The 17,013-nt window shown below is 37.0% G+C and overlaps 1 protein-coding gene across 1 annotated transcript in view; it reads right to left on the bottom strand.

Annotated features, from left to right (window-relative positions):
* ACTL6A (actin like 6A) overlaps nucleotides 1–17,013 on the bottom strand; it is a 29,989-nt gene that overhangs the window by 10,854 nt on the left and 2,122 nt on the right. Inside the window, exons 2-5 of the mRNA XM_054580872.1 lie at nucleotides 10,914–10,990; nucleotides 10,572–10,746; nucleotides 6,005–6,105; nucleotides 4,781–4,878 (exon numbers count right to left, since the gene is read on the bottom strand). Of these exons, the coding sequence (XP_054436847.1) occupies nucleotides 4,781–4,878; nucleotides 6,005–6,105; nucleotides 10,572–10,746; nucleotides 10,914–10,990 (451 nt within the window). The remainder of the gene's footprint in view (nucleotides 1–4,780; nucleotides 4,879–6,004; nucleotides 6,106–10,571; nucleotides 10,747–10,913; nucleotides 10,991–17,013) is intronic.

The following is a 17,013-nucleotide window of genomic DNA, read 5'->3' as shown; positions in this document are numbered from 1 at the left end:
GAGATTACGGCCTAAGGGCAGGAAACTAAGCAATGGGTAGGGATGATGAGAGAAAAGATGTTCGAGAAAAAATGGCCAGAAAGATAGGAGAGTGATTTATGTTTGCCATTACTGGTACCCTGTTGACCTCTGGTCAATTGTATAAACACTAAATTTATCACTATTAATACTAATTGATTCAGTAACACCATCTACAAAGTGGCATAAAGGTTTCTGGACCTTCCTATAGATGGCAATTATAAAATCTGGACACATTATTTTATTTATTTCATTTTTTTTAATCCTCATCTGAGGATATGTTTACTGATTTTAGAAAGAAAGGGAGCAAGAGAGAGAAACATTGATGTGGGAAAGAACATTGATCAGTTGCCTCCGGCACATAACTTTGACCAAGGACTGAACCTGCCACCTAGGTTATGTGCTGTGGCTGGGGATCAAACCCTCAACCTTTTGGTGTATGGGAAGACGCTCCACCCAACTGAGCTACCAAGTCAGGGCTGGACAAATTATTTATTTATTTATTTTAGTGGGAGAGGAACATAGGGAGAAAAAGGGGGGAAGAAACAATGATGCGAGAAAGACCGATTGGTTGCCTTCAATATGCACACTGACTGGGGACTGAACCTGTAACCCAGGCATGTACTCTGTTCGGGAATTGAACCTGTGATTTTTCGCTTTGTGGGATATGAGCCATACCGGTCAGGGCTGGACAAATTATTTTAAATGAACACTTTAAGATGCTGAAAACAGTTCAAAAGCAGTCAAATTTCAGCCAATATTTATTCTCATAAAGCTGTAACTCAAAGAAGTAAAAAATCACAAGTGTGCAACTCCCCTGCCTAAAAGTGCTTCCCAGTTCCATGGCTGTGCATTAGCAAAGCAGTGGCAGGAAAAAAAGGGTGAAGGCACAACCCTTGAAATCTAGAGAACTACAGAAAAAGGTGAAACCCAAAATCTGAGTATATCTACCGAAATCTTTCTGGCTGACTATTAAACTATGCAAGTACAGGACTTAAGGGGACTCAACAAAAATGGGAACAGGGAACAGGGAGTAATCCACTTTTAAAAAACAGATCTATACCTATGAGTTCTGTGATTCTGCTACATTTTAAACTAAATGCATTCTCCAACAGTATGTAGCTTAGGAAGCAGAAAATAAGCCTTCCTGACTAGCTTAAGAGATGACAAGAGGACAGAGCCTGTGGCTGCCAGATATGAGAACCCTGCTATCACCAATTAAGTAAGATAGAACAATGCTACTCTTCTCATTAATATTTTTGTTTGAGGAAGTTATTGTTTTCATAAAAATGTTATTTATGTTAATAAGTCTGTTTTGTTATTTTAAAATGAACCAATAAGGAAATGTTAAAGTTTTAATTTGTCAAACAATAATATTGATAGATATAACCCACATAAATAAACTCTTTGAAGTTTTTGGTAAATTTCAGTGTAAAGGAATCCTGAGGCTATAATATTTGAAGTCAAAACAATTTTAGAATAACATTAAGATGTTGTTTGTCTTTTTCACTATCATTCTCTCATAAGTGTATACAGGAGTATTCCAGAGAGTATGTCATTGTGGTATACAACGGACTGAATGCAAAAGCCAGATAGGACACTCCAATTTCTGCTATTAAGTCCAACATTAAAGAAATCTGAAAAATGTAATACTGTTCTCATTAATATTTTTGGTTTAAAAAAAGTATTTTTCATTAAACTATTTTATTTATATTAAAATATATTTAATACATATTAATTTACTTATATAATACTAAGCAAATATGATTTTAAAGTTTCTGTTTTAATTTCTAATATGGTAAATACTGCCATATACAATGCTGATATATAAAAGTTCCACATATAAAAATTTCAAGAAATGCTGGGCTAGAAATGACACTAGTCAGGAAAATTCACAAATGTGGAAAATTCTACGGAACAACCTACTTCCCTGAACAAAGAAATTTCAAAATGAAAAGAAAAGAGGGATAGGAGGGGGAGTGGAATCTACACATTTAAAAAGACCTAAGCCCTGCCTTGTGTGGCTCAGTTGGTTGGGCATCATCCCTTAAACAGAAAGCTCAAAGGCTGGATTCCAGGTCAGGGCACATGCCTTGGTTGCAGGTTTAGGCCCCAGTTAGGGCACACGGAAGAGGCAACCAATGATATTTCTCTCACATTAATGTTTTTCTCCCTTTCTCCCTCCCTTTCCCTCTATCTGGAAACAATAAAAGAAAAAAAATTTTTTTAAATAAAGATACCTAAGAGATACTGAATAAATACAATGTATGACCCCTGTTGTTTGGGTTCTGATTGAAATATACTAAACTTTTTTAAAATAAGAAAATAGCCCTGACTGGTGTGGCTCTGTTGGTTGTATGTTTTCACGCAAAGCGAAAGGTTACTGGTTCAATTCCCTGTCACAGCACATGCCTGGGTTGTAGGCCCAGTCCCTGGTTGGAGTACATGCAAGAGGCAATGCTACATTAATTCTTACCGTATGAACAAAAGAAACATACTATTTTTAAGGCAATATTTTCCTAAAATTAAATTATAAAAAAAATGGAATTAATGTTTATCTTCTATTATGTATGCTGGGAAATTTACATACATACATGATTTAATCCTCCCACTGAGCTTTATAGTAATCCACTTTCCATTCCATAAAATGTAGTTTCAAATCCAGGACTACTTAATTCCTAGGTTTATGCTTTTTTCCACATTCCCAACAGCTTTGCACAGAAAATTTTAAACCCTATAATGGATCTGGATACATCTGTTAAAAGCACAAAGTTCAGCCCTGGCTGGGTAGCTTAGTTGCTTAGAGCATCATCCTAATATGCCAAGGTTACAGATTCAATCGCTGATCAGGGCAAATACAAGAATCAACCAATGAATACATATATAAGTGGAACAACAAAGCAATCTCTCTCCCTATCAGTAAATCAAAAATTTTTTAAAAAGAACAAAATTCAACTGAGTAAATTTGAAGATCTAATTGGCATTATTAAATGATTCAGGACCGGACAGCATCCCATGTAGCAACTAGAAGGATGCTCTGATGAACAGTACAAAATGGAAGGTTTCTATAATCAGAAAGAGGATGGCGGCCCTGACTGGTGTGGCTCAGTTGGTTGCTGGTGGTCCTACAATGCCATGGGCACCTGCCTGGGTTGTGGGTTTGGTACCTGGCTGGGTGCACAAGGGGCAACTGATTGATCTTTCTTTCTCGCGTAAATGGTTCTCTCCCTCTTTCTCCCTCCCTTCCCCTCTCTCTAAAAATAAATAAATCATAAAAATCTTTTTAAAAATTGTGGTTATATCTTTTTTTGTTGTCATTTTTAGAGAACATTGTAAAATCCTTTACAGATATATACATGCTGAAGTTTCTATAAATAAAAATTATATAATGTCTAGGATTAACTTCAAAATCATTGTGGGAGGGAGAAAGTAGGGTTAGTGCTAGTGCAACTTGGCTATGCGTTGAAAATTATGGAACCTGGGTGATGAGCTTACTATGGAGGTTCAATATTCTAGTTTCTTTTGTTTGTGTTAGAAATTTCCTAAAATAAAAGGTTAAAAAATAAAACAACGCTAATTCTGTTTACACTTCCTTATAAATATGCAGCCAAAGACTTATGTTCAAACTGGAGACAGCCATCTTTAAATTATGGATTTGAACCAATTTGCTTATGTAGACTTCATTTTCTAATATGCTAAACATAAAAATTAAGTGAAATAACATATACAATGAGTCTGCCAGTGCTCTCAATCCTCTACTCCAAAACCTTCAATGGTTTTCTAAAGTTCACATTTTTTTATGTCTAATATTTTTTATATCTACACTCAGACCTAAACCTATTTACAACTCCTTCTAAGTATAACATAAATCTTCAACTATCACCAACACAAATGCTTTACTATTTATTTCAACACTTTTGCTAAAGTCATTTCCAAGACATGGCACTACAGACAAATATGAGATTAGTTACCATGATTCTCATGTTCACATAAAATTTACTTGTAGACTATAGCAATCGAGGAAGATACACAAGATAAGTGAGTAAAAGTGAAGTTTAGGTTTTAAATGCCTAATTCAAGATCACACAAATTAAGCACTGCACCTTGAACTCTAAATATAGGGCTCTTTCTCCCATTTCACACAACTATTTTTTAAAATATAAAAGGTTGTCAGGCTACTACACTACTCTGCTGAACTACCACAATTACTGTATAAAAATTTCAAATTAATCATGTACTTCTTTGTGACTTTTGCCAAGGGTATTTTGAACTACTATTTAAATCTGTTACTTGGCTTCTAACGAGAATATTACATTACAAATTTTTGAGGTGAGGGCATATTTCTGTATCTGTCCCTTAATACGCTTGCAATAACTATCTGGTGATTAAGTCTTAAGTGAAGTTATAGCCAATTTCTACTTTTCTATGGCGTGGGAGGGAGGGAGTAAATGGCAGTCTTCGAACTATATTCGCCCATTGGCTACAACACTGCCCTCTGCACGTTCTCCTTCAAAACACAAAATTCTTAAAAACCTTGTTAACAAGCAGGATTTCAGTGCATCTTTCCCTTCCCCCTCTCATATTTTCTGGTATATCAGTTCCAATAATAAATACTAAAAGATGGATGGCTAAGAAGCAAGAGAAAACACCCCAGAGTTTGGAACAAGCAAGAATTAGCTCACGTCTTCCTTCTGGGGCATCACCCTCAGGAGCACCGCACTACCTTTTAGAGAAAAGCTAAGCATTACTCTTTCAAGGATACGCAGTCAAAACTGCAGTTTTGCAGAGGAAGAACGCAGGGATGTTGTAGTGTTCAAACATCAGTTCTGTCAGTTTCTCTCTCTTGGCTCTAGTGTTCCACTGGATAAGAAAAAAAAAGCAAATCATGTGTTGTTTAAAACTAAAATGCTGATTTATCTCAAGGTTCATTGCAGCACTATATTAACAAATATGTAAAACATTAAAAACAGAATAAAATACTATCACAATCTTAACAGTTTTATTATATTTAATACATTTCTATTTATTTGTACATAGGTTTAATAAATTAAATACAAATTAAAATTGTTATTGTTTAGTATGTAAAATTGCTGCTATAAATTCTAGAGAATTAAGAAAAATTAAGATTCTATAATATATTATTAAATCTTAAGAGCATCATGGAATAGACTGACAGCTGTAAGAGGGTAGGGGGGAGGTGAGGACTGACTGAAATAAGGTGAAGGGATTAGAGAAAGAATATACATGAAGGACCCATGGACATGGACGATGATGTTGGGGCTGACTATGGAAGTGGGGGGTGGCTTGGTAGAGGGGTGCAAAGGGGAAAAAATGTGACAACTGTAATAGCGTAAATAATAAAACATTAAAAAAAGTAGGATATGTCAAAAAATGCTAAACACAGCTGAACTTCCCAAGTTCCATTAAAGAATGACAAATGAAACCCTCTTAAAAAAAAATCTTAAGAGTGAATCTAGTGATCAAATGCTAAGTATGAGTTTTAAACTACCGAATTCTCCCCCTTATAGCTGCTACTCATAAAAGAAACCAGAAGTTAACTGCAATAACACTGTATTGATAATTTAGGTATTTCACAAGAGACTTCAGTCTAGCAATTTGCAGCCTTCGTTCAACATCTGACTTCTCTCCTGGAGACCTGAGTATAAAGGCAGATGTGTCCTGCACTTGTGGCAGAAGGGTCAAGTCATAAGCCAAAATGGGAAGCGGCCCAAGGATTCTAGTGTTAAGTAAATCCCTGGAAAAACAATAGATAAATAACCATCAGAACCCATTTTGGTGCTTTGATATTATTCTTCGAATATTTTATTTATTGAAATAAAATAAAAGTTATATTATTTAAAAATTAGTGCCCCTTCCCCTAGTTTTCAAACATCAAAATATAAATTTCTATGCCTCTTTAAAGAAAAAACGTTTTTCAAATGAAGGTGGGAAAAAAGAGAAAAAAATTAGAAAGTTTTGTTCTTACCGGTGCTTCTGACATGAGGACAGGATGCAGGCTGGGCTCTGATTTGACGTGCATCTTGTAGGTATGATCCAAAATAGCCTGGAAACTATCCCAGTCTTCAACTAGAATATAAAATTAATACCTTAGAAACACTGCTTAGCTGGAGATCAGGACAGCCATCTTTGGAGAGACTGTTTCTATGACTTGCCATTAAATAATATACAGAAGCTACTTATTCTACAGATCTACTTCATAACATAGTACTTTATACAGACATCATCTTTGCTTCTAGGCAAAGAAGCTTTTCTTGGTTCCTGCAGCCCCAACAGTATTACGACCCCAAGACCTGTGCCAAATAATGTAAATAATGTATATAACAGACTTATAGTACCACGTAAGTATTACTCAGTGATACTTATTAGAGGCCCAGTATGCCTTACTGAAATGGTACGAGGAAAGAACTGCATGATATAGATCTGATATTCAAAACCTTACAATCTGGTCAGGATGGAGGCATAGGCAGACACACTTTGCCTCCTCTGGCAACCACAGGAAGAATTACACCTAAACCTCAAAAACAAGTAACACCCAGAACTCTAGAAAATTGAACTGTATGAGGTCCAACAACCAAGGACTTAAGGAATCCACATTTATCCAGGCAGGTAGGAGGGACAGATACGCGGAGGTACCCAGAAAGTCAAGAAGTGATGTGCGTGGAGAGGCAGCCGTGGTGGCAGAATGGGCAGTCCCACGTTCACAATGGTTGATAAAAATAGGAAGGGATACCTTGGCAGCGAGCTATCACAGCCCCAGTCCAGGCCACAGAGCCCAGAGTTCCAGCACCAGGAAGATAAATCCCCGTAACTTCTAGCTCTAAAAACCAGTAGGAGTTGGAGCATTGGAAGAAACTGCTGGATTTTCAGGAAATTCCACTTAAAGTGCCCGCACAGTCTTAGAACATATACAAACCCACCCACACTAGGATTCAGCACCAGGGAAACAACTAGAAGGGTGCCAGCCGCATACAGGGAGTGAGTGAAGTGACTAGAAACAGGGCGAGTATCCATCAAACCTCCAGAAGCCAGGCAGCGGCACTGTCCCCTCCCCAGGCCCTCCCTACAAACAGAGCCACAAGGTGGTGGGTTGCCCCACCCTGGTGATTACCTAAGGCTCTGCCCCACACAATTTACAGGTGCTTTTCCACAATAGACCATGCTACTAAAAGAGGGAGTCAAAGGAGCTCTACCTAATACACAGAAACAAACACAGGGAGGCTGCCAAATAGAGGAGACAGAGATATAGCCCAAAGAAAAGAACAGAAAAAAACCCCAGAAAAAGAACTAAACAAAATGTAGATAGCCAACTTATCAGATGCTGAGTTCAAAACACTGGTAATCAGGATGCTCAAAGAACTCACTGAGTACAGCAATAATATAAAGGAAGAAACGAAGGTTACACTAAGTGAAATAAAGAAAAATCTACAGGGAACCAGTAGTGAAGGAGAGGAAGCAGGGATTCAAATCAATGATTTGGAACATAAGATATAAACATTCAACCAGAACAACAAAAAGAAAAAAGAATTTTAAAAAATGAGGATAGTATAAGGAGCCTCTGGGACATCTCCAAATGTACCAATATCCAAATCATAGAGATGCCAGAAGAAGAGGAGGAGCAAGAAATTGAAAACGCATTTGAAAAAATAATGAAAGAAAAGTTTCCTAATTTGGCAAAGGAAATAGACAGAATTCCAGGGAGCAGAGTCCCAGACAAGTTGGACCTAGAGGATCACACCAAGACAAATCATAATTACAATGCCAAAGGTTAAAGATAAAGAGAGAATCTTAAAAAAATCTTAAAAAAATCTTAAAGCAGTAAGAGAAAAGCAGAGTTACCTACAAAGGAGTTTCCATAAGACTATCAGCTGACTTCTCAGAAGAAACTTTGCAGGCAAGAAGAGGCTGGGAAGAAGTATTCAAAGTGATGAAAAGCAAGGACCTACAACCTAGATTACTCTATCCAGCAAAGCTATCATTTAGAATGGAAGGACTGATAAAGCACTTCCCAGTCAAGGTAAAGCTAAAGGGGTTCATCATCACCATGTCATTATTACATGAAATGTTAAAAAGAATTTATTTAAGAAAAAGGTCAAAACTATAAACAGTAAAGTAACAATAAACTCAACTATCAACAACTGAAACTAACTAAACAAACACCAAAAAGTAACAGAATCATAGATATGGAGATCACTGGGAGGATTATCAGCTGGGAGGGGGAAGGAGGAGAACAGGAGAAAAGGTACAGACATTAAGAAACATAAATGGTAGGCACAAAATAGACAGGGAGATGTTAAGAATAGTATAGGAAATGGAGAAGCTGAAGAATTTATATGCACAATCCATGGACATGAACTATGGGGAGGGTTTGCTGGAGGGAACGGGGGGTACCAGGCAGAGGCGGACAAAGGGGGAAAAATTGAGACAACTGTATAATATAATCAATATAATGAATATAGTATTTTTTAAAAACCTTAGTCTATTTGAAAAAATAAAATTAAAGGATATAAAAAATTCAGATAACAATACGTCTCCAATTTTACTTCCACCTGAACATTCCATTAAAACTGTTAGCTTAAGTTACTTCTGACCTTTTAATGTGCAAATCCAGTGAATACTTCGTATTTGTAATTTTGCTTGACCTCTCTAAGTTATCTGGCACTACTGACTACTCAAGAGTTTACAAACTTCTGCCACAGTCCAAAGAGGGAATGTCATTACTTGTACAACACACTTCCACAGGCCTAGCAGGATATATTTTATAGTCAACAGACTTTGTTAGTTGTTTTAATTTCTCTCTCCCCTTCTTAGTGTAATTGTAAATGTCACAGCTGAAAACAATGAGAATTGCTGGACTTCTAAGTGTCCAGAGTTTTTCTTGTCCTCCTGAATTTTCTCCTACATCCCTAAGTTCCTTCACATTCACCTTCATGGGCACCTTTTCCTCCTCTTCTGGTTAAATACGAAACAAGTTGTCACAAGGAACCCCATCTTCAACCCTGTTCTCCTATTTCAAACTCTTCCTGAGTAATACAATACAGTTCCATGTCTTAAAATCTTTCTCACCTGCTTACAACAAACATCAGCAACTCTGTTCAAACACTTGGAACTCATAACAAATTCATTTACTTCCTCTGCAGAAAAGAGTTAACACAGTGGTCCTGAGAAAGACCTGCTACAAGGTTAATCCTTGGTTGGTGTCTGGGAACTTGACTGGTGAACAGTTTCCTACACTGACATAAAACTTTCCCTACATGGTAAGTAGCTCACCATGCCTAAACTGTACAAAGAATGTGGCTTATGATGAAAACCTTGTTTTCTTTTGGGAGTCTGGGATTTTTCAAGGCACAGGGTACCTACATAACCAACTTTCCGTAAAAACCTTGGGTAATGAATGTTTACTGAGCTCCCACAGTGGACAACACACATGTTGTTATAACTCGATGCTGGGGGAATTAAGCACATCCTGTATGAGTGCACTGTGTGAAGGCTCCTGCAAGTTTGTACGGCTTTCCTCTGGACTACACTCCATGCCCCCTTTTTCCCTTTACTGATTTTGTTTGTATCATTTCAGTGTAATAATCTTTGCCATAAGAACAACTCTACACTGAGTCCTGTAAGTCCTTCCAATCAATAACTGAATTTCAGACTGGTCTTGGATATTAGCAATATGTGCCTCTTAGACCGTAAAACTTGTTTTTTGCTTTCTATTCCAACCTCAATGGGACCTTAATTCAGTCACCCAATAAAAAACCTAGAAAATTATCTCAACTCTTCTTTTCATCGATCGAGTCAATCACATAAATAACTACGGTCTCCTGGATTATCTCTGAAAGCCATCTCATCATCCTGACATCAACATTACACTTTAATCCTCTTCATTTCTCCACTGGGTCTCTCACCATAACTGACCTTCCTGTCTCTAGTATCTCCTTTAGTTTACATATTGCTGGCAAATATGAATGTTTCACATCTCTGTTAAAATGCCTTTGGGGTTACCCTTATTACCAGCATAATGCAACCCTGGCATGGTTTACGAGCCCTTTTATGAGGGCTTGCAGCCTACCTTCCCTGCATCTGATCATAAGGCACCCAACGTTACAGCCATTTGTGCAGTAATTGATGACATTTCTAAACATGTAAGTTTCTTCCACAACTCCATGTCTTCACACACGCTGGTTGCTCTGCTTTAACTGTTCTTGTCGGTCAGGTTAATTCTTATTCACAGATCAAGATTCAGTACAAAAGTTACCACCGTTGTGAAAACCATCGCTGACCCCAATGACAGAGTTAATGACATTCCTCTCTAATCCCACTGATTATCAGACATAGCCGTATTATTACCTATGAATTTCTTCAGGAAAAGAAATGTGTTTTATGTACCTTTGCATTCTCAGTACCTGGCACATCAGTCGGTGGATGTTCCAACAAAAAAATTGCCCATGTTCCACTTTCAAGAAGCCGTTGCTTTACATCTAATATGTACCCAGTACACTCTGTGTTTATAATCAATTCCATAGAAAAACAAATCATACCCATCCCATTTTTCAATGGTGAAATGGCCTCCATGTTCTCCCTGGGCACGCGCAGGGCATTAGTATCTATGTAATAGGTGGGACCGCCTTGTTTGCCTTTATCACCGTCTATTTCCATCATTGTGCTTCCATCGTCTCTTTCTAACACCATGCCAATGGCTGTGGGGAAATCCACCTGTAAGGGTCAAAAACACGACACACTCGTTTCACCTGCTTTTATCAAGGACTCAGTTTCCTCCCCAGGCTGCTGCCTTTTATCATATTTGAGTCACTGTTTCTGCACAAATTTAATGCTACATGCATGGCCTTTACACAGCCAATTAACTCCCACCCAACACTTACCTTGGGACAGTCCTCGCCAGCATAACCAGCTCTCACAGTATAGGACCCAATGTCAAAAACAAGGGCTCCAACTTCATCTGAAAAGAGGAGAAAATAATTAACATTAAAAACTTACAAGTATCATAAGAAGATTTAAAAAGCATTTAACATGCTTAAAATGAGAATGTATATGAAAGCTCTTTAAAAATTAAAACAGGCATTGCATTCATACTAGTACTACCTTGAACCTAGCTTTATTTCAATTACACCTTAAACTAAAGATTCATTTAATTAAAATATAGTGCCATATATGGTATATCAGTAGAAGTTCAATCAGGAAAGAGATGCTCAACTAAAACTGGGTAATCTGAGGAGAGTTCACTTATTAAAGGGACGACTTACAAAGCTATAGGGCACAATGTAGGGTAACAAGCAAAAACAGTATGGCACCCTACGACTTACAGAATCAGAGATCTGCTGGCACCCTTAGCATTGAAGAAATGGAGAAGAAACTTACTCTAGAGCCCAGAGAGTTGTGTGTTTGGAGGGCTACCTGACAGGAGCTGTGACCTTCAGTTAAGGGGTGGCTGACGCCTAGAGGAGGGAAGGGGCTAATAAACATGCCAAGCTCTGTCCTTCCCTCCCCATGGGCTACGGTGTTCTTTTAACTTCTCATCCAAACTGGGCTACTTCTGAAAGTTGAAAGGGGTCCATATTAATAATGGTACCAGGACAGGAGACACAAAGCAGGAAGTATGGTTCCCTACCATCGGCCACACCAGACATCGAGGGAGCCCACTGATGTAGTCTGCGTGGGTCAGTGTTCAAGGGCACAGAGAAGGTGGAATTGTGTGGTAGGTGGATCTGGAGGGGCAAAGGGACGATATCCAGTACACTTAGGTACTGTTTTTCATACATTAAGGGAAATAATATTCCATGCAATTAGGAAAGAAACTCAGCAAGATCCTACATTGGGAACCTGATGAATAAGAATTTATGGTATAATAATAAAAGCTAAGGAAAAATCATTAAAATGAAAGTATCACCGAAGTTTACACATTTTAAAGACTTTTAGGAAAGAAGGTATAATGCTGAGGGAAAAAGTCAAACTCATAGAAAAGTCTCTAATTATACTTTAAAAGTGCTTCATCCCAATAGTATGGTTTCTATAACAAAGCACTTGGATTTTCCAGGCACCAATTTTTCAAAAAAGGAATTTTTTCAATTATAAAATATAATAAAGAAATAATATTTACCCCCAATAAACTTGAAAAAATCGGTAAGTCTGATAAGAACATGTTTGTCAAAAATGTAGGGAAAGAGGAGGTTTTATGCATCTGCTAGTAAAAACTGTAAACTGGAATAACCACTATGGGCAATTTATTCATTAAATTTGAAAATGTGCATACACAGAAATTACACATATCGTCTAGAAAGCAGCTCTCTCACATAGATTGTAAAAAATACTAATCAAAATATAATGTTCACTAGGTATGAGACTTTGGGTGATTTGCTAACCTCTTTGCCTCAGTTTCCTATCTCACAGGATGCTATAATGATACTAATGATATTAATGTGTTAATGCTTTAATGTATGCAAGTACTTAGAACAGTACCTAGCATGTAACAAACACTGTCACTATTAGCTGCTAAGATAACTATTATTGTCACACTGCTTGTCATGGGAAAAGGTAGAAATAATCTAATGGTCTCTCAGTAGGGAAACAGATAAACAACAGTTTATTCATATATTGAAAAAGTATACACTAGTTAAAAAAGAGATCTAGTTCTACATGTGTCAACATGGAAAAATCTCAAAAGAATTTTAAAAAGCTAGCTGCTATACACACACACATTATGATACTATTTAATTCACTATGGGTACGTACACACTTAGTAAAAGTATAAATACATAATGCATGGGGTGTGCAAATGTTGCATAGATCTAGGAGAAAGAAAGGAGGATCTATATTAATAACATTTTATTTCTTAAAATATCTGAGGCAAATGTGGCAAAATATTACAACTATTTAAGTAATAAGTACAGAAGTCTCACAAACTTACATATATATTTTATTTTTTAGTATGTTTGAGGTATTTCAAAAAAATTTTTAATAAAATTTAGAATGAAGAAAATCAATTACTACACTTCAGATACTCACTTTTTTTTTTTTTTAGATTTTATTTATTTACTTGTAGAGAGAGGGGTAGGGAGGGAAAGAAACATCAATGTGAGAGAGATATATTGATCTGTTGCCTCTCACATGCCCCCAGCTGGGGAACTGGAAAAAACCCAGGCATGTGTCCTGATTGGGAATCGAAATGGAGACCTTTCTGTTGGCAGGCTGGCATTCAATCAACTGAGCTACACGAGCCAGGGCAAGATATTCACTATTTAGAGATGGTGTCTTTATAGAATAATGATCTTATTTTCATTTAAAAATAATGAACAGCCACCTCTTTTTATTCCTAACTTGAAAGGAAGTTGCTATATTTCCCGATATAATTAACCTTCTCTACACACTTCTCACGTGACAACTATTTTGTCTGAAAGTAGGAGTCTACAAAAGCAAAACACTGCATTTATTTTCACTGTAGCATAGAAAGTCAAGTACAACTAGTAATTATACTTTACCAATAAGCATTTATTAGTAAACTTTAACACTTTGATTAACCAGAAATGCCTGGTAACAAAATATCCTAAATATATTAATTAACTGCCTGCTTAACCAAAAATTTCAACTCCTATTCTCAAGAATAAGTTTTTGCCCTGCGACAGGTCTCTTAACATTTTCTGTGCCCTGTACCACTTTGACAATGTTCTAGACTGAACTGTTTCCCCTAAAATTCATATGATGAAGTCTTAACCCCTAGTACCTCATTCTGTGACTATATTGGTATAAGGTCTTTCAAGGTGCGGTTAAAGTGAGATCATTTGGGTGGGCTCTAATCCAATATGACTAGTGTCCATTCTTATATGAAGAGGAAATTAGGACACAGATATGTATAGAGAAAAAAATCTATATATACATATAGAGATATGTATAGAGGAAAGACCATTTGGAAAAGGGAGAAGACAATTTAAACCAAGGAGAAAGACCTCAGAGAACATAATCCTAAAAACAGACTGACCTCAGATTCCTAGCCTCCAGAACTGTGAGAAAACTACTTTCTGTTGTTTAAGCCACTCAGTCTTTGGTACTTTGTTATGGCATCCCTAACAAACCAATGCACAGTTTGGGAAACTTACAAATCCCTTCTTAGATTGTTTTAAAAATAGATTACAAAATAAACCAATTACAATAAAATTTAATTCTATCCATGGAATCCTAGAGAACGCCAGGGACCCTGTTTAGGAGCCCTTTCCTTCATTTACCCTTTCCTAGGTCATCTGTGCCACTCCTGCAGCCTCAACTTCTACCTAAATACTAATAATTCCAATATCAAATCTCCCTTTCAAGACCGCACCTTCATCCAGGCCCACATCTTGAGCTTCTTACTGGACATCAACATCAATTCCTCCCGATGTCCCTGGATACCTCAAATCCAACATATCCAAAGCACTGTCTTTTCTCCATCCTGTCTAACCTAACAGAAGCACTGCTTATCACAAAAACCTCTGGATTTTTACAGAATCATCAACACCTTCATATTTCTTACCCTCCATCAATTTCTGCCAAATATTTGTTAAATACTTCTCAAATCCCTTTCTCGGTAATACCACTGCCCCTGCTTTGAGTCAAGCGCTCATCTCAACAGGGAATTACTACAGTTCAGTAAGGCACTGGGCCTCTATCTCTTCATCTTCTCAATCCTCCCTTCAAACTGCTACACTGTGATCTTTCAAAATTGTAACTCTGAACAGGAGGAGGGTCATTCTGCAGTTACTCATTATCTACAAGATAAAATTCTAATCAGTCTACCCAGCTGATTTGCCAGGCCCAGTATAACCTGGGGGCAGCCTCACTTCCCACCTCACACACTGGCATGACTGCTAATTGGTAGTCCCCAAGACGCCACGCACTCTCACTCAGCTAACCTTTGCATGTGCTGTTCCTCTCTTCTTTCATCATCCCCATAACCTTTCTTGTAAAGTTCCCTGACAGTGAGTTGATGACTTTATCTGTTACCTCTGTACCTTCTATATATGGTCATTATTGAACCAACTTCATTGAATGAGTTACCCTTTCTCATTAATAAGATGCTATGAACTAGAAGATACACCATCATTTCATGCACCACCAAGAAAAAACGTGCCGCCGATTAAACTCTGCCATGCCATCAATATTAAGAAATATTCTACTTTTTAAGGGTGGCAGAAAAAAAGTACAACTAAAAATAAAAGAAATTATGGTGTCTATTTACTTGACCAATTCACCTACAAAACTGACAGCTTCTTGAAGTCCAAGGCACATAGCAATCACTCAGATTTTTTATTTAAGTCAAAATATCTAACAAATCAGGGGTTTGTTTTTTTTTGTTTTTGTTTTAATTACAAGGGTATCCTGGACATAGTCAAATTTTGAGTAAGAGGCTAGATTTTAAAATTTTTTACCTACTCAGTTTCCCATTTTTCCCTTACCTTGTTTTGGCAAACATCAAGCACCAAGGAATCCGAAATAGGAGGGTGGCAAAGAGAGACAGAGGGCTTAAAATCAGAACCTTGGAAGTCTGGATATTTAAAAACTAGGATGCATTCTAAAGGTTAAAAACCCTCAAGGTGCCCTGATTGGTGTGGCTCAGTGGATTGCATGTCGGCCTGAATAAAAACAAACCAAAGGGTCGCCAGTTTAATTATCAGTCAGGGCACCCCCTGGTTTCCAGTGGGGTGTGTTCAAGAGGCAACCACACATTGATGTTTCTCTCCCTTTCTTTCTCTTTCCCCTTCCCCTCCCTCTAAAAATATAAAACCTTCAAAAAATTTTTTAAAAGACAGTAAAAAAACCCCTAAACAAACCCTTGAGGTTTTGCTCTCTTTTCTGCTACAAATACTGCTGTTTTCATGTTTTTGAAGATTTTTTATGTTTTCCTCACAGTAAATGGCTTCCAAGTTTAAGAGAGATTTCTATGGCAAAGCACAAAGCAATGATGGCAACCTTCTGGTCTTAAAACATTCTAATAAGATACTGAATGACTAAGTGGAGGTAGAGAGGCGCGTGCGCGCGTGTGTGTGTGTGTATTGTGTGTGTGTGTTTTGTATGGACAAGGGTGACCCAACTCATGAGGGAAGATGATTTTGAGAAAGTTTAAAGGATAGAGACTTAGGAGTGCAAAAGTGATGAAACTAGCAATTTGGGCTGGTGGTAGGTATACTGTTTATTTTTATTATGCTAGGGACTTTGAAGTAGGGCAGTACCATTAAAGATTATTGCAAGACCAATAAGTAGGCCCAGAAACCAGTTAAGAGTGTAGAAATCTGGATAAATTATGCATTGTGCCTAAAGCTAAAGATCGATGTCTAATCTGGTCAGAAGTTACAACTGAAAAAATGAAGACAGTAAATTTAAATTACAAAGATCTTATTATTGAGTACACAAGTTAAGAATACATTCTATTAAGTTAATTACAAAAAATTAAGTGGAAGGTTTGGTTACTCTTCACAGCAAACCCTTTGGAAAATGTGACTCACTATATAGCTTAAATACAAAATCATATACTAAATTTTGTGAGTTTTAAATAAGCCTATTTCACATAAAAACTGAAACAAAAACATAGCAAATTAAAAACAAGATGTTTATCCTGAATACCTAAACCATACACAAATATGTGATTATGTATTTGAAAAATTATTTATGGAAAAACAATCAGAAACTTTTTTGAATGGTAAAGGTTTCCACTGAAATGTCTCTTCTTCATCCCAGAGATTCTTACTCCCCATTTTCTAGGAAATATATAATTTTGGGCTGGTTACTTAAGCTTTTTTGAACCTCATTTTCATCTTCAATAAAATGGGGACAGTAGTACCAACTCCTATGGTTGTTAAGGATCAACTGAGTTAATGAAGGTATTAAATGCAATGCATGAGAAGCATCTGGAACAGATCTTGGTACACAGTACACACTCAATAAATGTTAGCTGCTGACATTATTGTATCCATTTCTACCTCACTCATATTAATCGAT

Source organism: Pteronotus mesoamericanus, unplaced genomic scaffold, assembly GCF_021234165.1.
Source record: "Pteronotus mesoamericanus isolate MK-2021 breed Mesoamerican mustached bat unplaced genomic scaffold, CSHL_Meso_final contig_116, whole genome shotgun sequence".
Taxonomy (NCBI): Eukaryota; Metazoa; Chordata; class Mammalia; order Chiroptera; family Mormoopidae; genus Pteronotus; species Pteronotus mesoamericanus.
This window is presented reverse-complemented; position numbering and strand designations above follow the sequence as displayed.